The sequence below is a fragment of the Equus quagga genome, chromosome 21 (genome assembly GCF_021613505.1).
Source record: "Equus quagga isolate Etosha38 chromosome 21, UCLA_HA_Equagga_1.0, whole genome shotgun sequence".
Taxonomy (NCBI): domain Eukaryota; kingdom Metazoa; phylum Chordata; class Mammalia; order Perissodactyla; family Equidae; genus Equus; species Equus quagga.
This window is the reverse complement of record NC_060287.1, coordinates 36457532-36474270: the sequence shown is the minus strand read 5'-3', so window position 1 is coordinate 36474270 and position 16739 is coordinate 36457532. Positions and strand designations below refer to the sequence as shown.

Sequence of the window (16739 nt, the reverse complement as noted above, 5' to 3'; positions counted from 1 at the left end):
CGTTAAGGCAGTCCAAGCTGACTAATTCACACGGCGAGTACTTACCACTGCCTCTGGGAAGGGCGACCCCTGAAAGAGCTTCCAGCACGGAGCTCTTGCCCGAGCTCTGGTCCCCGATGACGGCGATGGCAGGCAGGGCCAGGTCCTGCTCCACACCCAGAGCCCGCAGGGAGTCGATGAGATCAATGCATGGGCGTACCTTCTCCTCGTACTGGCTACACAGGTTTTTCTCAATGCTCTGGAGAAAGCAGAAGGGGAGAATTCTGTCACGGCCTGCAGGTCACGTTCCATCAAAGATGGACAACTTCAAACAGCCTAATATGCAGGTTACTGGAGCTCTCAAAAGGTGGTGGGAGAGGGACAGAAAAAAAATATTTGAAGAAATAATGGATAAAATTTTCCCAAACTAGAAAACTATTAACTCAAAGATCCTAGAAGCTCAATGAATCCCAAGCATGAGAAACATAAAGTAAATGACATCAAGGTACATTATACTCAAATAGCTCAAAGCCAGTGATAAAGAGAAAATGTTTAAAGCAGCCAGAGAACATGTTACACACAGAGGAACAAAGACGAGCTTTATAGCAGATTTCTCATCAGAAACAACACAGGCGAGAAGACGGTGGAACAATCTTTTTAAAGTACTGAAAAAACCATCCACCTAGAATTCTATACCCAGCAAAAACATCTTTTAAAAGAATGAGGAGAATAAAGACCTTCTCAGACATATAAAAGTGAACGAATTCATCACCAGCAGACCTGCACTACAGGAAAGGTTAAAGAAGTGTTTCTGGCGAGAGGAAAAGGATGCTGAATGGAAATCTTAATGTACACAAAGGAATCTACACCAGAAATGGTAACTACTACACTCTTAAAATTACTTACATGCCTTTAAAAGATATTTGACTTTTTGAACAAAGATAATAACAATGTATTGTGGGGTTTATGATATAGGCAAAATTAAAATTCATGACAAAAACGGCACGAAGGCTGAGGGGGAGAAACGAAAGCTTACTATGGTAAAGTTCTTGTATCAAACATGAGGTAGTATAATGTCACTTGAAGGTAGACTTCATATGCTAAAGACGCATAAAATAAACTCTAAAATAGTTATATTTAATAAGCCAGCAAAGGCGATAAATCGGAATCATGAAAAAAACTTGATTAATTCAGAGGAAGGCAGAAAAGGGGAAAGGGGAAATGAAAACAGATAGGACAAATAACAAACGAATAGCAGAATGATCCTCGCAGACCTGATTATATTAACCATCACAGCACAGGTGTGCGTCACGGAACAGCGAGGATGCATTCTGAGAAACACACCGTTAGGCAACTTTGCTGTGTGAACATCAAGGAGTGAACTTACAGAAAGCTAGACGGTGTAACCTACTCCACACCCAGGCTCTATGGGACCACCGCCACATATGCTGTCTGTCATTGACCAAAACGTCATTATGCAGTGCATGACTGTAAATAGAAATGGTCTAAATACTCCTAGAATAGTCAAAACGACTTTGAAAAAGAATAAAGTTGAAGGGTTAACATCACCTGACTTCGACAATTACTATAAATCGGCAGTAACCAAAACAACATGGTGTTCATATAAAAATGGAGACAGACCGATGGAACAGAACACATGCATATTCCAGAAATGAACCAACATATACATCAACAACTGATTCAACAGTGGTACTGGGACAATTGAATATCTATACGCAAAAAAAAAAGAATTTGTATCTAGATTTCACACTATGTACAAAAAATAACCCAAAGTGGACCACAGACTTCAATGAAAAACCTCAAACTATGAAAATTCTAGAAGAAAACATAGGAGAAAATATTTGTGACTGTGGGTTAGGCAGTGATTTCTTAGATACAACCCCAAAAGCACATTCGGTAAAATAATCAATTGATAAACTGAACTTTATAAAAATTGAAAACACCTGATCTTTAAAAGAGACTGTCAAGAGAATGAGAAGACAAGCCACAATCTGGGACAACAAGTTTGCAAAACATATATCTGGGGCCGGCCTGCTGGTGTAGGAGTTAAGTTTGCACTCTGCTTCAGCGGCCTGGGGTTTGGGGGGTTGGATCCCGGGCATGGACCTATATAGCGCTCAACAAGCCAAGCTGTGGTGGCATCCCATATACAAAAAACAGAGGAAGCCTGGCACAGATGTTAGCTCAGGGACAATCTTCCTCACCAAAAAAACAAAAAAATATATATCTGACAAAGGACTTGTACCTAGAGTACATAGAGAATTCCCAAAACTCAACAACAAGACAACAAACAATCTGATTAAGAAGAAAATACAAGAAAACCATTTTGTTTATCTTTTATCTTTTTCTTTCTAACTGCTATTTTGGGAATGCTTTACAATATACATAAATTTTACTAGAAGAGTTCCTTTATATTGTGGTGAGAAGCTCTTTATATTTGGGGGCAGGTGCGTCTTTGCTTTGAGGGGCTGTCCTGCACATTGCAGGAGGTTTAGTAGAATCCTGGCCTTGTTCACTATTCATGACTCAACCTGAGTTGTGACAACCAAATGTCTCCAGACACTGCCATACGTTCCAAGGGGCAAAAGTGCCTCCAGTTGAGAACCACTGCCTTACAGAATGCACGAGCACAAAATTTCACATACGGGGAATGTGGACGAATTTCAGCAGAGAAGGGGGTACTCACTGAAGGATACCCTTGACCAAACTGAGTGGGTCTCCTTGAACCCTCTTCTCTACCAGGCCTCTCCTCCGCCTGCTGAGCCCAGACTTAGCAGAGAACCCTGCTAAGCCAGTTCATCCAGCATCCCTTCGCATTTGATAGCTCCTCAAGTTCTTTGCCCCATCCCCCATCCTAACCGCATCCTCTTAGCAATTCTCCCCCCCCCCCCCCCTGGCTGTAGACCCCCCCCCCCCCCCCCCCCCCGCCTGTCCTTGTATTCCATGTTGAGCTTAAGCTCCCTCCCCTGTTGCAACAGCCCTGAATAAAAGCCTCCTGGCCAGTTTTTAACAAGTGCCCAGAGTAGTTTTTCCATATCACAACATTTAAGAAAAGTCTGGAGCACACACCTCCACAGGGAAAGCCCCATGGTGACCGTGCCCGAAGCCTGGCTGTGCCTTTGTACCCATCGGCAGCCCCAGTCTCAACCCTCCTTATGGCTTCTTCTTGTTTTCATTTCTTTATGTCATCCATTCACAAGAGTTTATGAAACATGAATAATAATCAGCAGATATACCTGTACCAACCACCTGGGCTAAGAAAACACATATTCCCAGTACTGAAGACACTCCAAATACCCCTCCCCAGTCCCCTTCTTCCTACTACCCCTTGCCCCCCCCCAGGGTCCCTCTGTCCTGAGGCTTGTGATAACCATGTTCTTGTTCTCTACAGTTTTGCCACCTATTCATCTTTCCCGCGATAACACATTGCTCATTGTTGCCTGTTTTGGAACTTTACATAAATGGGATCACACTGTATATTTCTTCTGTGACTTGATTCTTTGGTTCATCCTTGTTTTTTAGACTTGCAGAAATTAAGAAAAGAAACCTTAACTAAATTGGAGTGGGGAAGGCCTGGAGGAGGAGGTCTCATGTCCCATGTATCACAGATGTCAACTACACCAAACAGAGCAAGAGGAACGTTTGCATCTTGGACAGGAAGTACAACTACTTTACTTCTGAAGGAAGATTTCTCTTCCCACCCTGCAACAGCCCAGCCAAGGAGAAATGCCACAGCTCAGCCAAGGAGAAGCCGCAGCAGCTCAGCCAAGGAGAAACACCACAGCTCAGCCAAGGAGAAATGCCACAGCTCAGCCAATGAGAAATGCCACAGCTCAGCCAAGGAGAAATGTCACAGCTCAGCCAAGGAGAAATGCCACAGCTCAGCCAATGAGAAATGCCACAGCTCGGCCAATGAGAAATGCCACAGCTCAGCCAATGAGAAGCTTCTGCCACCCTGAAATGTTACTTTCTCCCAATGGACTTTCCTTTAGAACAGGCCCGCCCTCTCCCCCTTTTTCTCTATAAAAGCAGCTCCCCTCCTTTCTTTTCTGGATTTGCCTATGGTTTGCTGTAGCAAATTGCAATTTTTTTGGCTATTCCCAAATAAACTCATTCTGAGATAACATAACAGGTAAATTAGCTTTTTAAGTTGACAGGCTCAACCATCTTGATGCCTGGAACTCCGGTCCATTCATTTTCACCACTGTAAAGAATTCTGCTGCATGAGCATGCCACAATCTGTGTAGGCATCCCACCACCCATCCACCCATGGGCACTTGTGCTGATTCCAGGTTTTGCTACTATAAACAATGCTGTTATGAACATACTCTCCAGTGGATACATGCAAGAGTTTGCATAGTGCTTCTTAAACTTTTGCATGAAGTAGAATCACCTGGAGGGCCTGTTAAAACACTGAGGGTGGGCCCTGCCCCTGGAGTTTCTAGTTCACTAGGTCTGGGGAGGTCTGTGTGTTGGGGGAGGTTATCATTTGCATTTCAAACATCATTTATATTTCAGCATCCTAGGCGATACTGATGCTGGGGGTCTGGGGACCACACTTTGAGAAGAAAGGTCTACCCCTAGAGGTGCAGTTGGCAGATCACAAGACACACCCTCTTCAACTTGACTGGAAAAGGCCAAGCCACTTCCAAGCAGGTGGGTGTGAGGGGTGTGAGTTCTTAGTGCCCCAGGCTCTGCTGGTTCCAGCAGGCAAGAGACGGACATGGGAGAGAAACGCGGGGAAAGGGAAAGTTACACAGGGTGCTGGAAAGACGGGTGGACCTTCTTACTTTTCCATGTCCTTCAACATTGTTTTTAATATTGTTTAAAATATTGTTGAACATTGCTCATGAAAATGGAGTCAGCTTGAAGACGCTGACGATCCATGGTTTTCAAACATGTAATAGCAATAAATTGGGCAATAAGTACCCAGACTCTACCTGCATGTATTCCTCTCAACAGCCACACTGAGTAAACGCTATTATTCCCATTTTGGAGATGGAAAGCCAGGCTTACACACCAGAGAGGAATAACCACCCAGGATCATACAGCTGGAAGTGTCAGCCTTGGGATCAAAGTCAGGTTGGACTGATTCCAGAAGCCCAGTTTGGTTCCCACCAAAACTATGTCTGGATTCTGGGAAAAAAAGACACCACATGGCTTCCTTGTGATGGAATGTCACAACGACATCTCAGAGGTTTGCAGCTGGAGACTGAACCATGACATAGGCACATGATAACACAGCGCTCCTTGGACCCGGGGCCTGGCCAATGCCCACCTGAGCCAACCAGCATCTCGCCTGGTTCCCCAGACCAAAATTGCACCCCAACCAGCATCAGCTAAGGCAAAACATCTGCATACAGCCGCAAGGAGGGTCGAAGCAGAATGAGTAGAGGATGCGCACGCTGGCACGGGAGAGATGGGGAAGCAGACACTGCTGTGCAAAAGGGCAGCCTGAGATGGACACAGCTCATGGCCGCACGGATAGAGATTGTCAGGCAGCAACTTACTCTTTTCTGATTTGTCTCCTGTATGTCAGCATTTCCATTTAGTAATTGTTGCTTGGATACGGAAGCTGAATCAGGTCTCGTCATTTTCGCTTCAGAATGAACCATCTTCTTCCTTTATCAGTTCAGCTTAAAATCAAGCAGATCAGGATTAACACGATTCAGAAGCCGGGTACATGCAGTCCCGGGAACCAAACCCACAACTAGACACACCAGGACACACTGTGAGCTCACTAACTCTTTATTGACTGAAAAAGAAATGACAGGAGGACTCCAGCGAACCATACATTAGATGAAGACAAATGCTGTGTCCCAGATCAGTGATCTTCAAGAATACGCTTCCATACCCCCAACGATTTTCTTTAAGTATTTCCTGTTACAATTTTAGGTTGAACATCAAAAAATGTTTTTACTATAAATTTAAAGAGTTGCAAACGATGCAATTCTGATGCAATTTTTAAATTTACATTTAAAAATAAAATTGTTATAGAACTCTTTCCAATGTAGCTGAGGGAATCTAAATATTATGGCAATTTGAAACCCAAACCTATAGTTAAAAAAAAAGTATGAACTCCAAGCCTTGTACTCTGTCCTTTTGATCGTCAACTTCTTATTTTCATTCCATTTCCCCCATGTAAGTATATCTTAATGTCACTCATTTTATTCTTGAAAGCATTTAATTGACCACTTTATCATACTTGTCTGCATTCAAAAGCTACATATGCATAAATTTGAACTTCATTTAAAAGTTTTTCCAGGACCACAAGTCTCTAAATATTAAATTTTATACACTAATAATCTTGGATGAAAGTAAATGAAAATATTTCTCCTATGACTTGAAATAAATGTTATAAAAAAACATAAAGCACTTACTTATCTCCAATATAGCTTCCTTTACTTGACGATGGACCGCTGACTGCTTGGACAGAAACGCAGAGCTGTTCTCCACCTCCTTGAAATCATGCAAAACATACAAATTAGGCCCAAACCCGACCGAGTAAATGAGCGTATTCATCCGGATATGTTCCCACAGCTGAGAATGGTGCAAATGCAGAGGGCACGCGCTTTGAGGCAGAAATGTAGTTCCCAGAATCCTTTTTGTAAATCTTGACTATTTTAATTCTAAGACAGATGGATGAGGCACAGAGCCTTGCTGTAAATTTACTGCCTGAATCAACATTTTTTTATGATGCTCTCTATGCTTCTTTTCACAGGACCCTCCCCCAAGAGTTGTGCAATCTTTGTCAATATTGGTGCAATTGAACGGGCAAGGTGGCTAAAAACAAACAAACCAAACCAAAACAAAACACGAAAGGGAGAGAAGGATACATTTGGTCCTTCATAAAGTGGGAGAAAGGTGATTTTGAAAGGCGATCAGTCTTAAAGAGCACTTATGCAATTTGGCAATCTGGAAATTTATGCCCAAACCCCCCTCACGCCTTCCTGAAGACTCAGTGCCCAGGGGGTCCCAGGCTGGGGCCCCAAGTTGAAGACCACCGCTGCCTCAGTTGGCCTTACTGCGCCCAGCCAGGTGGCATCCTTGGTCTGCAGGGCTAGCATCCCCCATGACCAGAGGTCCAAATTGAGTCAAAATAGGACTTTGTGAATGTATTCCCTGCCTCTGCGTGTTTCATAAAACGACAATCCTTGAAAGCAAAATCTTGTGGATTTTGTCTGTACATCTCAAATGTCTGTACCTTTCTTGGATCATCTTTGAAAACCAGTTTGGATTTCAGGAGCAGGGCAATCTAGTCATTAAAGCCAGTTTCTTGCTCATTCATTACACTCAGCATCCAGCTGCAGTTGTCAGACTGAACTGAATGCATTCGCCAATGGTGGCCGTGGTAGAGTCAGGCAGTGGCCACCCTGAGCCTTCTGGCAGGCACACCACCTCCAACCTCTCTCCTTTCCAGCCCTCATCCTCCTCCCTACTGCACACCCCCAGGGCTCAGGGGTGGGGTTACTATACCAGGCTCTTCTCTCACGCCTCAGGTTTGGGTAGGGAGGGGAGCAACTGCCCAGGTGCAGCACACTCCTTCCATTCCTGCCCAGGCCAAGTGTGTCCCCTCAAGTTCCCATTGTCCATGGAGGTGGCTGGCTGGCTGCCCCTCCACTCCAGATTTTAGGGAGTGCTGGCTGCCTACAGCTTCCAGAAGTGGATGCCACCTACCACGGTGTCACTGGAGAATACCTGCCCTGGGGAGTGTGAGTGGCATCAAAAGGTTGTCCAGTGGATTTCTATCCTTGTGGGAAAGCTTCCTCAGCCCAAACCAAATAGAGGGTTGGGAGGGAGCATTCAGCACCCCTCAACTCCTACAAGCACAATCTCTACCCCTGGGACCACCTGCAAGCGCATCCTAGAGAATGCCTGGTTCATAGAGTCTGTAACTTGCCCAACATAATTCAGTCTAGTTTTAAAAATAATCTTTGAAGGACTTAGATTTGCTTTTTCTCCTGAAAGTGTTTTGCCTTCTAAAAGCTCACCGACATATGAATTTTTTATGATTAAAAGGGAAAACATCTTGTACTTTAGACCTAATGCTCTCCATCGAACCACACTGACTGTCAGGAGGCAGGGAGAAGGGAAGCCGGGAAGGAAATGGGACGTACGTCCACGGAAAAGGGTGGGGAACTCCCTGCCAGCAGGTCTGCTCTAAAATAGAAAGAGGAGGACGCGGTTAGACATTTTAGGAGTCGTTTGGGACTGATAACTGGAGGTTAGCATCACCTGACCTTGCTTCCAGCAACTTGATTTAAAATTTGCCCAAATAATTGCGAGAATCCCACATGCACAGCTCAGCGGTCACCCGCGGTGGAGAGTGCAGGTCTCAGCATCGCCCGGCTTCCTTCTGCCAGCCCCCACGACTGTTTTACGTCTCTCCATCCCCCCAAACTACGTGCGTCCACCCCACTCAGTCGCACCCAGCTGCACAAGCTACAGGAAAGACCCTAGTCATCTCCCCATCCCCTGGGAGAGAGAGCGTACACCGCACAGGGCACTTCTGCGCATGCCTCGTCTCTCCCACCAGCCCTTCCTTCCCACCGAGCGGCTCTGGTACCCAAAACGTCCTCGCCAGCCGCGACCCTCCGTTCGGACTTGCCTGTATTCAGCAGGATCGGTGAAGACCCCTTGTCTCTGCGCTTCCAAGACCCCCCCCCCCCTTCCCCCGACTGTTGACTTGTTCAGTTTGCCTCGCTAGCAGGAAATATAAAATGATATCAAGCAATGATCGGCGTCTGGGGTGGGCTCCTAGGCCACGCAGCAGTGGATGTGAAACTTTCTCAGTGCGTCCCTCCCCCCCGGTAACCGGCTTCCTCAGAGACCCCTGGGCCTCCATCCCCTCCACCTTCCCACCTCCTCAAGCAAAAACCTGCAGATTAGGGAGGCTGTTTTTGATGTCACCCAGGCGCCCTGGAAGTAGAATCAAGCGCGCTCTGAGCCCCGGCCAACAACGCCATTATTATTATTATTTATTATTATTATTAATTATTATTATTATTACTACTAATACTAGCCCCTGCAATGCCCACATCCCGGAGCACTGGTCTTCGCAGCCAGCGGCCCAAATGCTCCTCTCCGAGCCCCCCTGGCCGGCTGGAGGGTGCGCGGACCCAGAAGCAAGGCACTCACCCGTCGTCACGCAGCGACGACTGCCGGGCGCCGGCTGCTCCTCCGCTTTATACCCCGCCCGCCCCCGGTCGCGGAGAAACGAAACTCCGGGGACGCGGGGGCCCCAGCGGAAGGGCCGCTGGCTAGGAAACGAAACCAAACCGCTGCTCGGCCCCCGGAGCGGCAGCCTCCCAGAGGCGCTGCGTGTGCGCGCCCGGCGTCAGCAGCAGCCGCATCCCTGGGAGCTGGAGGGAAATGCAGATTCTCGCCACCGTCCGCCCCCGCCCCCGCTGAATCAGAAACTGGGCCGCAGGGCCCAGTAACCTGAGTTTGATCAGGTCCTTGTGACGATTCTGCGGCAGTTTGAGACCTGCTGCTCTAATAGCCTCGAGTCATGCAAAGCGGAACGCAGCCTTGACCCTAGCCAGTCCCTTAACCCCTGGCCTTCTGAACAGATGCATTGATAATTGCGGGTCTTAAATTCCTGCCCAGGGTTCACTGGGGTCATTCGGGTACCCTTAGGGATTCTCAAGCATTCTGTTAACGGCGGTCCCTCCCTCCCCCTCCACATGCAGACCCGCATCCTCCTCCTCCCCAATTCTCCTGCTCCACTTCAAGCCTTCCCTGGAGGTGGGCTCATCTGATCTCTCCAGGATGGAAATGGGTGGAAGGTGGGGGGCTGAGGTCAAGCAGACCCAATGGGAGTGGCCCTCCCTGTGGGGCCTGTGTGCGTGAGGAGTAACACTTGCCTTTGGAAGGGCCTGGCACCCCACCTCCTTCTCCTGAGCTCCACTCAGAGTCCCTGACAACACTTCCCCCCAAATACTCCTCTGACTGTGAAGGTTTGCCCCCAGTCAAAGGCCTGGAACCTGCCCGAGCTCTAAGTTCTGGGGTCAGGGAAAGCCTGCAGGGAACCGAATTCAATATGGCTGCCCCCAAGAGAAGGGGAAGAGGCCCCACAGCCAACTCGCCGGGCTGAAGTTGCCTGGCTCTGCACGGTTCCTTGCTGGGGTCTGGGCAACCCCATCCAGGGGGCCTGGTAGGGGAACACACACTCTCCCTGTAATTAGAGAGGAAGTTTTGCGGCCACTCATCCCTCTCGGCCTCAGCTACTGCACAGTTAGGAAGAAGAGCCACCCCATTTCCCAGTGGGCTGTGAGCAGCCTGGGGTGGAGCTTTCCCAAGGAGCAGAAGTGCCCCTGAAATGGAGGGGAAAGGCATGCATGGACATAAGACTCAACTCTGCGCAACGATCCCAGCCCCTTCAGACCGCAGGAGGCTCTCCCCAGCGACTGCTGTTCAGGAATGAATTCAGAAAGAGCCATAGGCAAAAGTGAAAGCCAGGCGGGGCCGCAGCCTGCTCCAGCGCCAGGACGAGGGCAAGGTGAGGGAGGTGGCGGTGGTGCCAGATTTGAGGAGCCACGCATCTCAGGAGGTGCAAGTGCCCCCTTAAATTTGGCACCCAGACACTTCACAAGCCTCCCCGTGGTGCCTCCCGGCCTGAGATTCTGGTAGCTCATCGTTTCTACTTTGCACATTACCTGGCAGTTCCCTGAAGAGCCCAGGGGCTTGGCTGGGGTGTAATTCAGTAATAACACAGTAACAGCACATAGGTTCTGAGTAATAGTATGTGTGGTCTCCTTCACATCCACCCTGTGAGGAGAGTGAGATCATCACTTGCACTTTACATATGAGGAGTCAGCTCACTGCTGGGTCCCTAACGAGCCAGTGGGAGAGCGAAGATGGCATCTAGGTTTTGATTCCCAGCTTTGCGCTCTGTAGCATCTTCTCGCCATGCTAAAATCGACGAGATGCAGCTCCTGTCCTCAGGAAGCTCCCAGCCTTCCACGTGAATTGCTGACAGGTTCCTTCTCTACTCAGGAAACATTGACTACTCTTTAGTCTATGAAACAAGTTTGGGACTCTTAGCTCTTGGGAATTGTCCTCCAGGCTCAGCACCCAGCTCACCATCCCTGAGCACGACGCACGCTTCTGCTGGCCTGTCCTTCCCCCCGGTTCCCGGACACATTCTCCTCCTCTGCCAGGTCCCAACTGTGATGTTCCCTGTCTACACAGCTGCCCCTGGGAGCCCCTTCCAGACCTGGGTGTCGCCTCTTCTGGCCCCCCACCACCTTAGCTCAAGCTTAGATGCTCTTCATCTCAGATGGATGTTCTGGATGGTCGGGGATGTGGCCACCTGCTCCATGAAGCTGTCAGCTCCACAAAGGCAGGCCAGGGCCTTATGAAGCTTGTATCCCCCCAGTGCCTACCACCTACCAACAGCAGGTGCTTAGTAAGCGTGGGCTGAATTTAAGTGGCCTGATGTGCACAGCCACTTCAGCCCCTGGGGCTCCTGCCAGGGCACTTACTAGTGTTTCCTACCTCCATTACAACCTATCTGACAAAAACACAGCATCCCCATGGCAGCATATTAGTGGCCAAACAATCACACTGACCCAACCCCAGCTGCCTGCGCAGTCATGGATGCCCAGGGCTCTCCAGGTCTCTTCAGTCTTTCTCCAGCCCCCTCCCACCTGCCTGGCCTGACCCAGACTTGCCAGGAGAGCTGAGCTGGTATTAATGGAAAGCCATACTTGGCAAGCTTCCAGACATTGGTGCCTACCTTCAAACAGTGCATTTGCTTAAACATCTGGGAAGCAGAAAGCACCCCTGTTCAATGCTGCAGGGCACCCCACTGCAGGGGTGGGAGGGGGTGGAGTGTTCCAAACTGCTCAGCTTGGTGTGCAGGACCTGCCTGTGCCCAGCCTCACCTGGCCCCGCTCGGTTGTAAGGCTCCTCACAGAACCTCGCCCAGCTCAAGGGCACTCCTCCTCCTACACCTGCGCCTGGACTTCTTCCCAGAACGCGGCCTCCCTCCGTGCTTCTCCAGGGCTAGCGGACTTGCTTCCTGGGAGCCCCATGCTTCCCGCCCCACCCATGGAGCAGGGCCTCATCACGCTGTCTTGGCCTCTGTGAAGGCCCTTTCTGCCACCAGCTGTCAACCGGGCGGGATCAGGTCTGTGGTGTTTGCTATTGTACTCAGGATCCAGCACAAGTCCTGGCATAGTGTTTCAATATTTCTAGAATAAATGAATGAATGAATGAATGATGAGTCGGAGGACTGTCTCTGGTCCTGCAGACGTGGTCTTCAGATGACCTCTGGAGAGTTACCTTGAGCCACTGGGTTTCCTTTTTGTCTCCTCCCCGCCTCTCCTCCGGATGTCGCGTTTCCCAGTCAAAGCAGGTTTTGTTTTGGTTTCTTTTCTCCTTTTCGGTTCGCAGAAACGAAAGTCAGGCGGTGCAACCTGCGATTCTTGAATCCGGGGGGCGGGGCGGGGGGCGACGGGGCGGTGCCGGGTGGAGGAGGGGGCTCCCAGAAGAGGAGGGGGCGGTGCCCGGAGGAGCCTATATACCCGGGAGGAGGCTCTGGGCCCGCGCTGCCGCTGCGACATGGGGTGGCTCCCTGGACACGGTTATGCCATTTTTGGGGCGGGGGCGGGCAGGGACGGACGGCAGCCCCGGAACCCTCCGGGTACCGTGTGCACGTCTGACGGCGTCAGGGCCAAGGGGCTGAGCGGCGCCGCGTCTGTCCCTCCCGCAGCGCAAGTCCAGGGTCCGGAATCATTTGCCCCGTTTCGTTTTCTCCTCTGTGCTTGTGACACAGACCCAGGCTTCTCAGAGGGTAGTCCTGGGAGCAGCATTGGCTTCAGCTGGAAGCTTGTTAGAAATGCAGGGTCTGGGGCCGTCCCAAGAAGCTGAATCAATCTGCATCTTAAGGGCATGGGCCAGGTGGTTCGTTTGCGATTCAGGCGTCAGACGCCTGGCGCCTGCAGGTTGCTATTTATCTGGTCCTCTTGGCAAGGCCCGGGCCCAGCTGAGAGCCCTGCCCCAGGGGACAGATGCTGAAAGTCTGGTGGAGCCAAGCTGTTGGCCATGGGCCCTGGTTTGGTGTACACGTGGCCCAACCCGCAGTCCCTGGGGAAGGTCCGTGGCCATTACAAAATCATTTTTCCGGCATAGGGCCAGCTGTCCTTCTGGCATTCGCTTGATGATCAGCACTTTGTGAAAGTTTGTTTTTCCCATAGGAAAGACGGTAGCACGTGTCACTTGCCTTCCGGGACCTCTCCCAGGCGGTCATGGGAATTGTCCCAGACTGTTCTTTTCCGGCAGTTCTTCAAATTCCAACCCGGGTTGCTTCGTTTTTTCTGTGCCTGCAACTGGGCTCAGTGTTTTATAGTATAGGAAGTGGCAGGCTTGCTTTGGCAGCCCATGTGTAGGAGAGGAAGTGGAGAGACTCCAACACAGTGTCTCTCTGTTAAAAATGCTGTCTTTGGTTATGGAGCATCCATGGAATATTGACCCTGTCAGGCACTGGGTCAATTTGTTTACACACATGATCTCCAATATTGCAAAAATCAATCAAATGAGAAATGGAAACTTAGGGTTGTTGACTCAAATAAATCATAATCAATCTATAAATCAAAATTGGGGCAAGTTTATTATAAACCAACCCAAAGGACCATACAGCCCCCGAGAGTGCTCCAAAGAAGTGGGGTGCACAGAGTGGTTAATACCATCTTGGAACAAAGAGCATACATCACCTATGATAGGAATGTCCCTTTTTTTTTTGAGGAAGATCAGCCCTGAGCTAACATCTTCTGCCAGTCCTCCTCTTTTTGCTGAGGAAGACTGGCCCTGAGCTAACATCCTTGCCCATCTTCCTCTACTTTTTATATGTGGGATGCCTGCCACAGCATGGCTTGATGAGCAGTGCCATGTCCGCACCCGGGATTGGAACTGGTGGACCCCGGGCCGCTGAAGCAGAATGTGCAAACTTAACCACTGCGTCACGGGGCCGGCCCCAGGAATGTCCCTTTTACAATAGTCAGGAGACTGCTTTGCTGGCTCAGCAGATCAGTGGTCGCAGGGTGAGCACAGCAGGTCAGTAATTAATCCTTAGTTCCCAGGAAGAGATGCTGATCCTTAGGAAGTGCTGATACAGGGGGAAGTGTCATCCCTCTCTTTAAGGACATCATTCTTGTCTTTGGGATATAGTAAATGTTTAAAGCATGTGTATGATGCATCTTCAACAGGCCATGTCAGGCCTTTTGGAAAAACAAGGTCAGGTCGAATTAGTTTTAAACCACGTGGCTTCCTCATATGCTCCAGTGTATCCTATTGCTTGTCATTTATTCATCAGGGTGGACTCTTCTGCCCCCTTCACACAGCTAGTGAGAAATGGAAACTGAGTCCTTTGCACACTTTCAGGAGCCATCCTGTTCTCTCTGTTGCCATTGCGATTACCTGCCAGCCATCACTCATTGCTCCAAAAAATGTTACTGAGCAATGGCTCGCCACCCGATGTGCACAAAAGGCAATACCATAGCACACGGGGTTTTGAAAGAAGCAGCAGTTTATTTCACAATCAACGGTAAGGAGACGGAAGGACAGGCTCTCAACTCTGTCTCCCCATCCAGGGTATGGGGTAAGGCTTAAGGGGTCAGGGAGGCAGGTGGTATGCAGAAGCGCTGGCAGGATGTTTTGATTGGCAGATCAAAATTTTCTCTTCTGCACATGTTCCTGGCTGGCTTGCTGCTCCTGAAATATGGCTTTTAAAACCGTGTTGTTAAGATGAGCTCAGTTATGGGAGGTGACCAGGAAAAGCACAGTAAACAGGGGCAAAGTTGTTATGGAGAGTCAAGCCATTGCCTTCTCCATTGATTAGAGTTTCCAAAGACTTTCAGTCCTCCTTCCCTTCCTGGCACAGAGAGGGAGGTGCCCTTACAAACGGGGAGTTCTCTTATAAATGCAAATTTCCCTTACAAATGGGTAACTTCTACTAAGTTTTCAGAGCTTCTCCTATGTCTGCTGTGTTTTAAATAGTCATCAGCTCAAAATAGCCCTTCTGCCAAAGAGGCGTATTTTGGGATGGCAAATTCTGTTCCTGGTCTCGTGGTTACAGAAATATTTCTAAAGTGTCTCCTGTGTGCCGGGCACATGATAGGAGCAGACTTCTTTTACGTCGAAGAGTCGCTCCCACACCTGTCCGTCATCACAATCACTGGGGCAGCTTTAAGAAAAATTAATTTCATTTACGAAATGTCATCCTGATAAGTCTATAGACCTTTCATTTGGACTGCCATGTTGTGGCAAAGTCCCAACGTGGGATGTGGCAGAGAGCTGATGTCTTTGGCCAACAGCCACCGAGGGCCTGAGGCCTGCCCACGGCGGGTGAGTGAGCTTGGAGGCTGTGTCAGTGTCCTGGGGCTGCTGTAACAAGGTACCACAACCTCAGTGGCTTAAACAACAGGAGTCTTTTCTCTTACAGCTCTGGAGGCTGGAAGTCCAAGGTCAGCTTCACGGGGCTCAAGTCTCAGTGTTGACAGGGCAGCGCTCCCCCTCCGGAGACTCTGGGCAGAATCCTTGCCTTGCCTTTTCCAGCTTCTAGACCTGCCTTTCATGCTTTCTTTGGCTCATGACCTCTTCCTCAAGGCCAGCAGGGTAATGTCTTCAGATCTCACTCTCTGCTCCGTCTTTACACTGACTTCTCCTCTGCAGTCAGATCTCCCTCTGTCTCCCTCTTCTGAGGACACTTGTCATTCCCTTTAGGGCCCACCTGGACAACCCAGCATAATCTGCCCGTCTCGGGATCTTTAACTTAATCAGATCTGCAAAGACCCTTTCTCCACATAAAGTCACATTCGCTGGTTCCAGGGAGTAAGACCTGGCTGTTCTGGGGTGCCATTGTTCAGCCTGTTGGCACCACTCATGTAAACAGTAATCTTTACATATTGAAGATTTTGTTCTAATTATCTTTAAACTAAATTGGGGTATAAGGCGTTGCTCTGGTCTCTGACGCATTTCCAGTCTCTTGAAAACAGAAACTTCCGTCACAAGGGAGGAAAAATAAAAGATTATCAGGAGCCTGGAGCAGACGTCCATCCCACTCGGAGACCAGCTCCTATATAACTGGCCTGGAGTCTTTGTTCTGTGAGATGAGCTTTAAGGAGGCTAGTCTGCCATCTTCCATCTTTGCTGGCAAACATGAATAAACCCTTTCTATTCCACCGACTTGCCTCCTGACTTTTTGGCTAGTCTTGCGGCAAACAGAATGAGCTCATTGCTCAGCAACAAGCGGACCTCAGAAGCCAGCCCTCCCTTCTCGAGCCCTGAGAGTGCGGCTGCCTGGCCCACAGCTGCACTGCGGCTTCATGAGAGACCCCGAGCCAGAGGCATCCAGCTGGGAAGCGTGTGAATTCCTGATCCAAAGAAACTGAGATAAGAAATTCCAGGGGTAATATTTGAGGCAATTTGTTATGGAACAGTAGATAACAGATACACCAAGTCACTATGCATGACAGAAGGGGCATTTTAGGGCCTCAAGGGGTCAAAATGAGATGGGAAATCCAAATTTGTTTATGCTACCTAGTAAATATCTTTTCACAGGTACTCCTTGGTCTTATCACTGCAGCACTGATTGAAGGGAACACACCCCCCTTCCATCCCCACCCCAAAAGGGCAACTTCCACCCTGTGAGGAATCTCTAAACACAGCGAAGGGGGGTTTGGAGTGTATGCACAGGCAGATCACCAGACACTTCCATCCAAGCGGAGCTCACCTGC

At 49.2% G+C, this 16739-nt stretch overlaps 1 protein-coding gene across 2 annotated transcripts in view; it reads right to left on the bottom strand.

Moving 5' to 3' along the window:
- LOC124231550 (interferon-induced GTP-binding protein Mx1-like) overlaps positions 1-12390 on the bottom strand; it is a 34781-nt gene extending 22391 nt beyond the window's left edge. The window contains exons 1-4 of one of the 2 annotated variants that reach the window (XM_046648343.1): positions 12289-12390; positions 6381-6459; positions 5511-5636; positions 46-238 (exon numbers count right to left, since the gene is read on the bottom strand). In XM_046648343.1, the coding sequence (XP_046504299.1) occupies positions 46-238; positions 5511-5615 (298 nt within the window). In that variant the 5' untranslated portion in view covers positions 5616-5636; positions 6381-6459; positions 12289-12390. Of the gene's footprint in view, positions 1-45; positions 239-5510; positions 5637-6380; positions 6460-9138; positions 9320-12288 lie in introns of those variants that run through there. The other variant, XM_046648342.1, reaches the window with a different exon arrangement.
- Between the last annotated feature and the right edge of the window lie 4349 nt (positions 12391-16739).